The sequence below is a fragment of the Hyaena hyaena genome, unplaced genomic scaffold, assembly GCF_003009895.1.
Source record: "Hyaena hyaena isolate Hyena2069 unplaced genomic scaffold, ASM300989v1 scaffold_549, whole genome shotgun sequence".
Lineage (NCBI taxonomy): Eukaryota > Metazoa > Chordata > Mammalia > Carnivora > Hyaenidae > Hyaena > Hyaena hyaena.
In genome coordinates, this window is record NW_024081180.1 from 35,766 (window position 1) to 50,061 (window position 14,296).

The 14,296-nt window shown below is 33.5% G+C and overlaps 1 protein-coding gene across 1 annotated transcript in view; it reads left to right on the plus strand.

Annotated features, from left to right (window-relative positions):
* The first annotated feature begins 598 nt into the window (after nucleotides 1-598).
* The window catches only part of THEMIS (thymocyte selection associated), a 176,276-nt gene continuing 162,578 nt past the window's right edge, over nucleotides 599-14,296 (plus strand). Inside the window, exon 1 of the mRNA XM_039255840.1 lies at nucleotides 599-904. Within this exon, the coding sequence (XP_039111771.1) occupies nucleotides 814-904 (91 nt within the window). The 5' untranslated portion in view covers nucleotides 599-813. The remainder of the gene's footprint in view (nucleotides 905-14,296) is intronic.

Here is a 14,296-nt window from a genome sequence, read left to right on the forward strand (position 1 = left end):
ACCTCTACATCAAAAGCAGAGCTAAACCCAGGAAACTGTTTCCTTACAACAGATTTAGATACTTTCACTGCACTGTGGTGATTACAAAATTCATGTTAATTTACTGGATTAATTTACTGTTTCACTTTGCGTACTGTGCCCCTCCCCCACCCTCCTTTAAGATTCAGCAAAAATTTTTAATGTGGAAGAATAAAAACTGGTTTCGATCTCTTTTCAGAGTATTAGATTTCTCAAAAGAGCTGACACAAAGCACTTTTGTAACCAAATTTAATATGAAAGCACTGAGAGTATGCAAATAAGGCACAAAGCCAAACTTTAGAAATGAACTAAAGTGATAAAGAATTAACATGGTGCCATTTTTTAGATCACACTCTCGTTCTGTACTCCTGTTCTTTTCTGGTTTGAAAAGCCACAAGCAACTCTAACTCCAAACAGTCTTGCTGCTGTTGTAGATGCACACCTGGACTGGCAACAGACAGAGCAAGCTACTGTTAACTCTCATTTTTTTTTTAACATTGTCTTTTCCGATATGCTCACCAACCCCCCCCCCCATCCTGTTCTACTTCAGTGTCAGAAGGAAATGAAGCCACAATGAGAACAAAAAGAGCTGTCACACCTTTTGTCCCCTGCCTGCTCCTTCCCTCTTCACAGTCTTACCCACATAGAACTACTCCACCCCGGTTGGACTGTAGTGTGACATCCCTGCCTGCCTGAGGGAGGGATGAGAAAGGGAGACAATAGCTGCAGACAAGTGACGCCCAGAAGCCAGGAGCTTTGTAGGTCCCACGTCTGCAGAAGACCCAAGTCAAAGCGATGGCAATGACGCTGGAGGAATTCGTTCATTCCCTTGACCTCAGGACCCTCCCCAGGGTTCTAGAAGTTCTGTCAGGCATCTATTTTGAAGGTAAGCATTCTCCTATCTCTTGGCTGGCTAGAAAGTTCTTATAAGGTATATACTCTTGGGAACTGGAGGGGGAAATTTTAATAGAAAATAAGTGAGTTCCTTTGAAAGGAAGGTAATCACAAAAGAGAGAAGGTAACTGACAAACAGTCATCATCTAAGAGTGCTAGAGAAAAGATACTAGATAAGACTCTGGGGTATGTAGGGAAAAGGAATTGAGCAAAAAGCTTGAGCTTTCTGGAGGCCTTCAAACAGTCCAACATGAATGGTGAATTATTTCTGCCTTTTTGAAATGGGTTATACTTCAAGAGTGAAAAGTCGCTATCCATGTTTATATTTCTAGGATATAAAAAAAGTTAGTGTTTTCAAAAACAAAAACAATTATTAAAAGCACAGTATTTAGAAAGAAAAACGAACCAAGCTCTTAACCACTTCACAATGCTGCTCATGCCAATGTTTCTCGCACTTTTTCTGTAGTGGCCTAACTAAGATTATTGAATAAGTATGTGTGTTTTGATGTGACTTACAATGTTGATTCAGTAGAAGAATGTTAAAGCCTATAATATGTACCCTATAATCTTCAAGGAGTTAGTTTGAATACACGCAAGACAAAGAGTTATTTTCTAGGAAAATATATATTTCTGGTCACAAGAGTGGTAAGGTTGAGGCAGTAGTAGAATTAGATCCAGACACACTACTGGAAAATTCAGTTAAATAACTGCTGGTAGGCAAATCTTTCCCATTCAAGACAAAAATAATGTGTTAGATATATACCATGAAATAAAAACTGACAAATATCAGATATAGTTCACACACACACACACACACACACACACACACACCCCTCTGCTAGCATCAGCTTTGCATTGTTTTTAATTCATTTGTCAATTGATTATACAGAATCAGACCATATTTTTCCATGTATACAATATCATGAAATGTATCTTTGTTCCTAAGCCAGTCCCAAATCATTTTTTTTGTCTCATAGTTTGTGCTTTTGAAGCTTTGCATATGAAATTACAAAGATATTTTTCTTTATTATTGTATATCAACTTTACGGTTTTATATTTCTCATTTAGTTTTTAATCCATTTGAAGGACAGTTTGTGATATGGTGTAGAGAGACCCAGTTTTAGGTTTTTCCATATAATAAACCTGATTTCCCAGTACCATTTAAGAAGCTAGTCATTTTCCCCAATTGATTTGTGTGACTATTAGATCATATTAGGTACTCACATCTGGATCAGTCTGTCTCTGAAATATTTCTTCTATTCCATCCGTGTTTCTTTCTTGGCCATGCCCACATCACCCTATGTGTGTAACAATAGTTCCAGGCTAAGTGTCAAAATATATTTCATTTATAGACCACTGCCTTGTTTTAGCTCCCTTTTTCTAAGTTCGCTTAGCTATTCATAGATCTTTTAATTATGCTTTTAGAGAAATTAATTACTTAAGAAATCCTAGTAGAATTTGCATCAGATTGTATTGAGTTTATAGATTAACTTGAGGAAAATTGATGTCTTTATGTCATCTCACAAAAGAATGTGACATGTGTGTCCATATTCCGACCATCTTCATTCTTTACTACTTCACTACTATGCTATACTTCAGTTAAGAGAAAAGAGTGCACACCTTGATGAGTTTTTACAAGTAAACACATTTATATAACCACTACTGTAGTCAAGAAATAGAAAATTGCAAATATTCTGAAAGCTGTAGTTTGTGCCCATTCTCAATCATTACCCACCATCTTCCCCAAAGGTAAAGGTAATTGTTATCCTGACTTTTGTCCATTTATGAACTTTATACAAATGAAAAATTATAGTATGTATTCTTTTCTGGTTGGTGTATATGTTCAACATTATCTTTGTAAAATTAACCCATGATGTTCTATATAGCTTATTCATTTTGGTATGTATAACAGTCTGTTGGATAAACATACTACAATTTATTTATCCATTCTATTGTTAACGGGCATTTGGTATATTTCCACTTAGGAGCTGTTACCTGTATGTTGTCATTAACATTCTTGTACAAGTGTGTTCACATGTATGTGCATTCAGTTGGGTATAAGAATAAGTGGAATTGCCATGTCATATGGTGTGTATATGGTCAGGCTTGATAGATAATGAAAAACAAGTTTCCCAAGTAATTATACTAATTTGCATTCCCACCAGTAGTATATGAGAGTCCCAATTATTCCATGTCTTTGGTAACACTTGATGTTATCAGTCTTCATAATTGCAGTTATTCTGTTGAGTGTGTAAGGGTAGCTCATGGTTAGTTTGTATGTCCTTGGTGACTAATGACCTCTTAAAAATGCTGTTTTTTTAAGACTTTATTTTAAGTAATCTTCACACCTAACATGGGCCTCAAACTCACAACTCCGATATCAAGAGTCACATGTTTCACCGACTGAGCCAGCCAGGCATCTAGGAAATTATTTTATGAAGACATTGTTCATGTCTCTTGCTCATTTCTTTATTGGATTTTATAAATTTGATTTAATTTTATAAAATTTATAAATTTTATAAAGAATATAAATTCTTATATTTGTTTACAAAAAGAATATAAATTCTTTATTGGATATATATATATACACATTTTGGGTTTATTGGATTTATATATATGTGTATATATATAGAGAGAGAGACTGAGAGAGAGAGAGAGGAAGGGTCCTGATCCTTTGTCAGTTTTTTGTTAGTTACCTGTGTTGCAAATGTCCTCTCTCAGTCCATAGATTGACATTCATTTCTTAAATGGAACCTTTCGAGGAATGGAAGTTTTTAATTTTAGTGTTAATGTAGTAAATTTATAATTATTTTCTTCTTTGTGTGTTGTCAAAATTTTCTTTACCCTAAGTTCATGAAGATATTCTCTTAGCATCTATTCCATTTGTTTACTCCCTCCTTTATATCTGTAATCTACTAAAATTGATTTTTTTGATATATAATTTGAGGTTGAGATTAATGTTTATTTTTGTCTTCTATGGAGCAGTGAGCACTCTATTGGTGCAGTGACTATTACTGAAAAACTGCCTTTTTCTTACTGCCTTACTGTGCTCCATTACTTGTAAACAGTGTCCATCCATGCGTTATTCTCCTTTCACAGCTTCTATTCTGTTGCATTCAACTAATTGCTATTCTTACATTAATTTTACCCTATCTTAATTAAGGCAGGTTTGCAAGAATACATAATTTATGTTATGTTATGTATGATAATATGCTATAAACGCTGTGGTTCTCAAACTTGGTTGCACATGGAACACCTGGTATATTTTGAAAATATTGATGCCTGGATCTCTCCTCAAAAGATAAGGATTTAATTATGTGATAAGTATGGTATCACCATGAGGTTTTGAAAAATCTCCCTGATAATTATAACATGCCACCAAATTTGAGAATTATACTGTAGAACAAGTTCTTCCAATGTATTATTCTCCTTCAAGTTGGGCAGCTTGAATTTTCATATACATTTCATATACATTTAACTTCCCAACTTCCACTAAAGTGCTCTTCGCATTTTGCTTAGCAATGCCTTGGTTTAAAGAGAATTGGCACTATTTTAAATTAAGTCTTCTCATCCATAAACTGACATAGCTATCTAGTTATATAGATCTCTTTTCACTTTATATTTTTTATGTGTGTGGAGTTCTTGTACTTCCTTTTATTCTTAATTTGATTTTTTTCATTCCATTATAAATAGTACCTTTTGAAACTTTCATTTTCTCTTTGTTATATTTGTTGAATTCTAAAAATATATCTTTAGATTATTTTGGATTTGTTGTATACACATTCATGTATTTTATGGATATTGACAGATCTTATCTTTTCTTTCCAATTATCATATTATTTTTCAGTTAAAGAACTGACTAGTGTTTCTAATATAATACTGAATAGGAGTAATGATAAAAGACTCCCCTGCTCATTCATAACCACAGAGAGAAAATTTCAATAATTCATCATGAAGTATGTTTGTTTTAAGTTAAAGAAATGTCTAATTTTCTAATAATAATTTTTAATCCCAATTCTATGATTTTTGTGATGAATATATTTTTATATTGATTTATTATTAAAATGTGAGGAATAAAACCAATTTGGTCATAACACTAAATTTGGTTTACTATTTTTTTTTGTTTTAAGATTTTTTATCTCTTTAGAGAAGAAAATGGCTTATAATTTTTATTTCTTGTAATGTCCTATCCATGCTTTTGGACTGTTATACTGAACTTACTAAAACTTCTTTGGGTAAAGTCATTTTCAATTCTTCTAAAGATGTACAAATTTGGTGTTACTTCTCATTTAAATATTTAGTAGTATTCTTAATGAAGCCATGCTGAGCTGGAACTTCTAATAGAGATCTCTTAAATTATGACTTCCAACTTGTAAATAGTAAGATCTTCACATCTATGAGCAATGTTCTCTCTCATTAAAAGAAAAAGAAAAGCAAAACTCATCTTCTAGATCATGTATTAGAGTTTAAGACAATGTTGCCTAGAATGCATACACCTACATATATATATATATATATGCTAAAAACAGTATAGCCTCTGTTTTTTCACTGGCTGTCACTGAAGTAAGGAATGCAAGTACTAGTGAACACTCATTAATTCTAATAGTTCCTCTTTTTTATTTCATTGATTTTTCTAAAAGCAATAGATACTGATATCATTAGAAAGTATCAAGAGTTGCATCACTTTCCTACTATATTTTACAACCTTTTTTTTTTTTTTCTTACCTTCATAGTGTAGGCCTGGGCCTCCAGTATTATGTAAGCCTTGTTTAATTCCTAATCATCAAGGAAATGCATCAAAACTTCCTTCTTTTTAAGTGTAATGTTTTAAAACTCATATTTAACCTAGAGCACCAGGGTGGCTCAGTTGGTTAAGCATTCAACTCTTGATTTCGGCTCAGGTCATGATCTCATAGTTTGTGGGTTCGATTCCCTCATTGGCTGTCAGCCAGCTGTCAGCACAGAGCCTCCTTGGAATTCTCTCTCTCTCCATCTCTTTTTGCTTCTCCCCTATTAGTGCTTTCTTTCTCTCAAAATAAACAAACTTAAAAAAATAATAAAATTGGTATTTAACCTTCACTAAATTAAGGAAGTTTTCATCTATTCCTTGCTTGCTAGGTGTTTTCATAATAAATATATATTGAATCCAATGAATATTTTTCTCTTCATAGATAAGATAATGATTTACTTTGGCTTCTTTAGTCTGTTAATATATTACCTTTAAAGATTTTCTTGAGTTGAAGAATCGTTTCATATTATATCTACATTTTTGGAATACAATGTAGAAATTTAATATTGTATTTAAGATTTTTGCTTTTAATCATAATTGAAATGAGCTAATAAATTCATCTGTTTTAGATTTAAGATAAAACTAGCTTCCTAAAATTAACTACAGAGGTTTTTGTTGTTTTCCATTTTATGGGTAATTTGCAAAAAAATCTTTTAATTTCTTTCCTAAAATTTGGTTGAATTATCCTGTATGACCAACCACAGAAGTTTTGGAAGAGGAAATCAGAATTTGGTTTTGTTAATATTTTCTATTTTTTTTTTCTTTTGTTGATTTGGGACTTAATTTTCATTATTTTCTTTCATTTTTGTTTGCTTCCTTGCTTATCCTCTAGTTTCCTAGGTTGAATCAGTAGTCATTTTAGAAACATTTCTTGATTCTCTTGATTATAATTTAAAACTATAAATCTTCCTCTAAGTGCTTCTTTAACAGCTTCTCATGAACTTTACCATGTAGTGTTTTCTGTTATGCAGTTCAAAGTACAATATATTTATTTCTTTTCAACCCAATGACTATTTTTTTATTTATTTACTGATAATACGGGATTTCTTTTAGTGTCTTTTGCTTTTAATTAATTTTATTGTATATTGTTAGAAAACAATAGTCTGCATTATATTGTTTCTTTGGAATTGATTGAGTCTTCCATTACTTCATGGTATGAAACATATCCTGCTTTGGAATATTTCACATGTGCTCAAAGTAAATGTTTTGTTGTTTGGTATCTCTCCATATATACCAAGTAACCTGAGTCTTTAGTTGTTTCATTCAAATTTTGCTCTGACTGCTTATTTTTCATCTGCTTTTCTCAAGGGATTTTTATAAAAGAAATCCTTCAACAGGATTTCTAGTTCATTCCTTATTTCCCTTTTGTTGCTTCATATTTTTGAGACTGAGTTGTTGCCTGTGTCTATGTTAGTGAGGGTTATATCTTCTTACTCTATTTTTATTGATTTTTTATTAAGTTCTATTTTGTTGGATAATAATATTATTTCTCCAGGTTTCTTTTGGAATATCTTTTTCTAAGCATCTACTTTCAGTATTTTGGTGTCTCTTGTTTTTAGTGCAGGGAAATATATACTTTATCTTTTTTTGTTGTTGTTTTTGCTTCTTGTAACAGTATAGAGCGTAGAACCAGGTTTTGCCTGTTCTGTCATCATGACTCCACAACAAGAGAGTTTAGAGGCTTGAGGGAACTTGACAAAGGCTGACATGAGGCTATGTGTCACTGGATTGAATGCTACTTTAATAACATGTTGCTCAAGAACCTTATTATGAAGCATAGAACTGTGAGTTAAAAACTCAACTGCCTCCTGGCTGTTACAAATGATAGATAATTTCAGTTGACTTCTAACATTTGACATTTGCCTCATCCCTCACTCAAGAAAAATAGGATTTGTCATAACTTTGAAGGTTGATATGAAGATTTATTGAATTATTGTATATAAAATATTTAGCAAAATGACTGGCCATAGAAATCTCACAGGAAATCTTAACTATTATTATGGTTACCATAATGTTGGCATATAATGAGGAAAACTGATTATCCATTTCTAAAAAGTAAAATACAACGAGTTTGAATTCCATTACTGTTAAATATAACAACATAAATTAAATAAGGAGGAAAAAAAACACTAAAAGTTAAAATGTTAACAATAAAAACAAAGAGGCCCTAGAAGAATATATTAAAACTAGGTATTGGCTCTGAGCTGTCAGCACAGAGCTTCATGCGGGGCTTGAGCCCACAAACCATGAGCTGAAGTCAGATGCTTAACCAACGGAAGCACCCAGATGCCCCAAGAAAACTTCCTTATTAAAAAATAAATGTGTATAAAAATCATTAAGTAACAATAAAAATGAATAAAAAATTTTTAATGGGAAAATATGTAAAGGGCAATTTGCATGCCAGAATCATAAAATATTTTCAAACTTATTAACCTTAAAACACAAACAAGCAATAAATTATTCTTAATCACCTCTTAGACCACAGATATTAAAAAGATTCACAAAACCCAATGTAGGCATGAAAGCACAGAAATGAAAGGAGACACGATCAGTGTGTATGTAAACCATTGCAGACTTTCTAGGAATCAATTGAGCAAAATGCATCAACATATAATGTACATAAACATCTGACCTCTAGAGTTAAATTAAAATATAATTGTAAAAACAAAAATAATGATTATACTGCAATGATCATAGCAACATGTTTTATAGAGAAACAAGTGAGTTTCAGCATGGAATAGCATATATAAATTATAAAATATTTTATCAGAGTGACCTTCCTCCAGGAACTCAACTGCCTGGATGTTAATACTTTGCTAGAGGCAAAAAGCAACCTTAGATTGACATTAGCCCAACCTCCAAGATCCTGTAAGTCTTCTTTAACATATGAAAATAATTTTGGAAACTTCTTTTATCTCTATCCCCTTCCAAGATATGTATTAGCTGTCACCCTCAAAGAATATGTCCCGCTGATATACATCTGAAGGGTCTCATGACTAAGATTTTACTAGATTTTACTTGCAGTAAATGATCCTGCAAGGTTCTGGAAACCTTGCTTCCAAATTCCTTAGAGACTTATGCTCTCCATAACCAACCTCCCAACTTAAAAGTATATAATCAATCACTCCTTACAACCCCAGTACAGCTCTTTCTGTCCACAGGTCTTGTCCCATGTTTGAATAAAACCACATTTTTTTGCACCGGAAACAAAATAAAAACAAAAACTTGATCTGGGATTGTTCAGCAGGCTAGAATTACAGTGTGTGTGTTGGGGGGTGGGGGGAGGTGGGGAGTGATGCAAAGCTCCTATTCTACTGGAGCCTATATTCCAGTGAATGGGACAAATGACAAACAGATGATAGATTTAAAATATATACAAGTGCCATGAAAAACTAAGTAGATAGAGAGTAAACTGAAGCAGACAGAAGAGATATCTTTTGAGAGAGTGATTCAGGCAGGTGTCTCTGAACAGGTGAAATTTAGGCAGGGGCCAGAATAAACTGAGGAAATGAGCCTGCACCTATCTGGAAGAACACTCCTACAAAGGACAGAGCAAGTGCAAAACACATAACAACTTGCTTCATCTAATTGAGAAACACAAAGAAGCCAGTGAGGATGAAGCAGAGCAACTGAGGGGTATGTGGTGGGAGAGGAGGCTGACGAGGTGAGGAGATACAGATATTGTAGACCTTGAGGGCCATAGGGTACATAATCTGGTACAGAGCAGGCAAGCAGGTGGGAGCCTGTAACAGAAGGTGATCACGGAAGCCACTCTAAAGAGCTGATTTAGGAGCACAGACCTGAATGTTGAGAAGAAATTAGCCAAGAAAATATCTGGGAGATGAGTGTTCCAAACAGAGTTAACAGCCAATGCAAACATCTGGAGAACAAAAAGAGCTTGGTGAAAAAGAGCTTGGTGTATCTGAAGAAGAGAAAAATATTCCTATGACTTAGAACATACAGAAGAAAGCAGAAAGGAAAGTCTTAAGGGAAGATACATGTTTGTGCATTTGACAGAGTAGTTGTGGAAACCAGGGGAGGGAAGCTTTGGTGAGAATGCAAAAGTTCTGTTTTGGTCATGTGAAATATACATTTGTATGTTATTTGTCCAATGGAAATTTCAAGTAGACAATTGAAAAATCAGTTCTGGACACTGAGTGAGCGCATGGCTGGAATGCTCCATCAGTGATCAAGACTTAATTTGAACACAGGCTTCATCAGTTAAAAAAAAAATGAGTTCGTACCCTTATTGTATGTATTTTCTTTATTGATATTTATGGTCATTCTAAAACATACATAATAATAAGAATGATAAGAGGATAAAGTAAAGATAAAGTTAACAATATGTACTGTATATAATATATGCTTAGAGCAGATTTTCATTAATGTTGGTGGCTGTCAATCTATATGTGGAATAATCTTCATAAGCTTGATATTGGCAGTTTCTATAGGTAGCAATTATATGCATTTAATGACAAGTTAGTACTAGGAATAAGATATGTCATGCTGTCATTTTCATCTTATTAGGCCCTGCAGTCTTCAATTCTCAAGTGTCTTAGTGAACATCTTGCAAAGTTATTGTCTATTTTGTGAAAGTTAGTATATTTAAAATAAGATTATAACAATTCTTAAATCAACTTAACTTGACTCCTGTAAAATTCATTATATGGAAGTATTGCAAGTAAATGAATCATTAGGACAGTTTTTTTTTTTAATTTTAATTTCAGTGTAGTTAACATACAAGTTATATTAGTTTCAGGTGTACAATTCAACAGTTTCATATATATATCACTTAGGGCTCATAAAGATAAGTGTGCTCTTAATCCCCTTCACCTGTTTTATCCATCATCCCATCAGCCTCTCCTCTGGTAACCATCAATTGGTTCTCTATAGTTAAGAGTCTGTTTTTGGGTTTCTGTCTCTTTTTCCCCCCTTTTGTTCATTTGTTTTACTTCTTAAATTCCACATATGAGTGAAATCATATGTGTATCATGGTATTTGTCTTTCTCTGACTGATTTATTTCACTTAGCATTATACTCTTTAGATCTATCCATGTTATTGCAAACGGCAAGATTTCATTCTTTTCTACGGCAAAATAGTATTCCTGTGTGTGTGTGTGTGTGTGTGTGTGTGTGTGTGTGTGTATAAGATATTCCACATTTCTTTATACAGCTATCTATTGCTGGACACTTGGGCTGTTTCCATAATTTGGCTATCTTAAATAATGCTGCTGTAAACAAAGGAGTGCATGTATCCCTTCGAATTAGTGTTTTTGTATCCTTTGGGTAAATAGCTAGTAGTACAATTACTAGATCATAGGCTAGTTCTATTTTTAATTTTTTGAGGAACCTCCATACTGCTTTCCCCAGTGCCCACACCAGTTTGGATTCTCACCAACGGTGCACACGGATACCTTTCTCTTGATTAGAACATTCTTTAAACTCTCATTTTTTGGAATTCCCAATCTAACTCAGTATATCGTGGACTATATGTTTTACATGACCATCTGATGTAGAAATAAACTAGGATTTTTAATTTAATTTTTTCTTTTTTATTTGTTTATTTTGAGAGAGAGAGAGAGAGGAAAAAAAGCACATGTGAGTGGGACAGGGGCAGAGAGCAAATCCCATGTCCGCTCCACACTTCAGTGCAGAGCCCAACACAGGGCTTAATCCCACAAACCATGAGGTCATGACATGAGCCGAAAGCAAGAGCTGGACACTTAACCAACTGAGCCACAAAGGCACCCTTAAGATGTTTTAATATTAAATATTAGCAAACTTAAAATGAAATGTTACAAACATTTCTATTAACTACTAGGATAGCTTAATTTTCTTATTTTTTTATGTAGAAACAAACATGAATTGAAGCTCATATTTTCTTCTCTTACCTCACACTCATAATACTTTGTGGGATATGTAGCCTACTTAAGAGATCCATATTAGGAGATAACATAATTGCCATCACAAATCCCTGATTAAAGCACTGGGTAAGCTAGTTTATGAATAATTATTGTAGGTAACTTGACCTGTGTCATCATCCCATGCTCAATTCTTTGAAAGAATAGTTTATGACCAAGGAACAAATTTAAAGAATAAAAAATAATTGATGTTCATTTATTCCAGTTTTCCCTTTGGAGTACATCATAGGGTTGCAATTCTTTTGTAGCCATAGGACTTGCTTTGGCAAATGTAATGAGAACAGAAATAATGTGTATCATTTGGAGGCAGATACTTTACAAACCAGTTCATAATTTAATAGATTTCATCTTGGTAGACCATGTCAAAATGGAATCTTGGGCAGTTTGGGTCCCTAAATGACTACAATTATTAGATAACTTGCCCTCACCCACTTGTAGTGGCCACGTCATGGAATAAGAAATTCCCTTTATGGGGCGCCTGGGTGGCTCATTCAGTTAAGCATATGACTTTGGCTTAAGTCATGATTTCACAGTTGGTGAGTTCAAGCTCTGTGTCAGGCTTTGCGCTGACACCTTGGAGCCTGCTTTAAATTCTCTGTCTCTGCCCCTTTCCTACTCTTGCTCTCTCTCTCGAAAATAAATTAACATTTAAAAAACATCTCTAAGTCTTTGAGATTGTTATGTGAGCATAACTGTAACTTTCCTGGTTGATACAGGTTATATTCATCATGGCTGGAACTGTGCTTATCAATTTCAAAAATCAGGCATCAGACAAACACAGGAGAGAGTCCCATAATGCCAGGAAAGTTACTTGGTAATAATACTACTGCATGTTAATGGGAGCATGGGTTCACTGCTCTGTGGTCAAGAAACATCTGTTGCTCCTTTAACTGCTCTTCATATTGCTACCACTTATCACTGTTTACTTCACATATGTAACCATTTTGACTTAAAAATTTGGCAAAACAGAAGTTTGATTACATTATGACCATGTTCAGTGAACTGGATATTGAAAAAATTATTTTTCTCCTTTATAGAAATAGTGTATACACATGGCTAGCAAGTTGGAAAATGCAGAGGCACAAAATTATCAATAATTTCCTCAAAGAAAGAAATACAATTAATATTTTGATGTATGCTCTTCTAATTTTTATGAAATTATGATTTAACTGTTTTAAAAAAATTTATTATAAGTAGGCTCCATGCCCAACATGGGGCTTGGACTCACTGACTCTGAGATTGTCTTCCTGCTTCCTCCCTCTCTACTTTTTCACACCTAAAATTTATTTTCAAAAGAGCCTCCAGAGTCATGCTTTGAAATTGTACATCTGATTATGCCACTTCTCTATTAAAAAGCCTCTAGTAGCTTTCCATTTTTTCTTAAAACAAGAACCTTACAATGAGTGATAAGGCCTTGTATTTTTTTTCTCCTTGCTGCCATTGTTTATCTGAGTTCATCGTTTACCAATCTCTTCCTTCATGCCACAAGCCTCTGCACTCTTCCTCAAACCTGGGGATATGTTTCTGTCTTTGCTCATGCTCTTCCCTGAGGCTGGCAAGCTCTTCTACCAGACGTCACCTTGGCTAGCTCCTTTCTCTAGAGGCTAACCCTGACCACCCTTTTTGATACTGCAAAATTCCCATCTCCTTTCCTTATATTCCTTATCCTTATTATGTTCTTCATTTTTCTGTAGCAGAAGACCTATCTCTTTCTTACACAGTCTGTAACTTATTTATTTATTGTTTGTTTTTCAGCTTTTTCGTACAAGATTTTTCTTACACTTTAATTGAGGTATAATTTTCTAAACTGTAAAATTCATCTGTATAAGTGTACAATTAAGTGATCTTTAGTAAATTTATAGAGTTGTGCGACCACCACAATTGTAGACCATTTCCATCTTCTCAAAGAAGTCCCTTGAACACTTTGCCAATAACTATAACTTATATTTCCAGCCCTGGGCAAACAGTGATCTGCCTTGTCGATAAATTTGCCTTTCTTTGATGTTTCATATAAAATAAATCATACAATATATAGTCTTTGCATCTAACTCTTGTTACTTAGCATGATTTTAAGGTTCATCCATGTTGTAACGTGAAAAAGTATTTTGCTCCCTTTTACTGCTAAATATATTTCATTGTATGGATACACCACCTTTGATTATCCAATACCAGTTAAAGGACACTTGTATTATTATTCCCTTTTGGAGACATTATGAATAATGTATCATTTTGCATCTCCATTTACAATGTATGAGGATTCCAGTTTCTCCAAGTTCTTACCAAAACCTGGTATCATCTATCTTTATATTATGTTCAGTAGTATCTCATTGTAATTTTAACTTTAATTTTCTTATGACAAATGATCTTGAACCCTTTTTCCTGTGCTTAATAGCAATTTGTCCTTTTAAAGAAAGAAATATCTCTTCAAATTGTTTGCGCATCTTTGTTCGGCTTGTTATTGAGTTATAAAAATTATTTCTGTATTCTAGATATACAGTTGCAAATATTATCTTCCCTTCTGTGGCTTGTCTTTTCATTTTCTTAATGTTATCTTTTAAAGCAAAAAGATTTAAAATTTTGATGAAGTCTAATTTATCATTTTCTTTCTTTAGGGCTAATGCATTTATTCTCATGTTACTACCCCAAGATCACAAAAGTTTCTTCCTATGTTTGT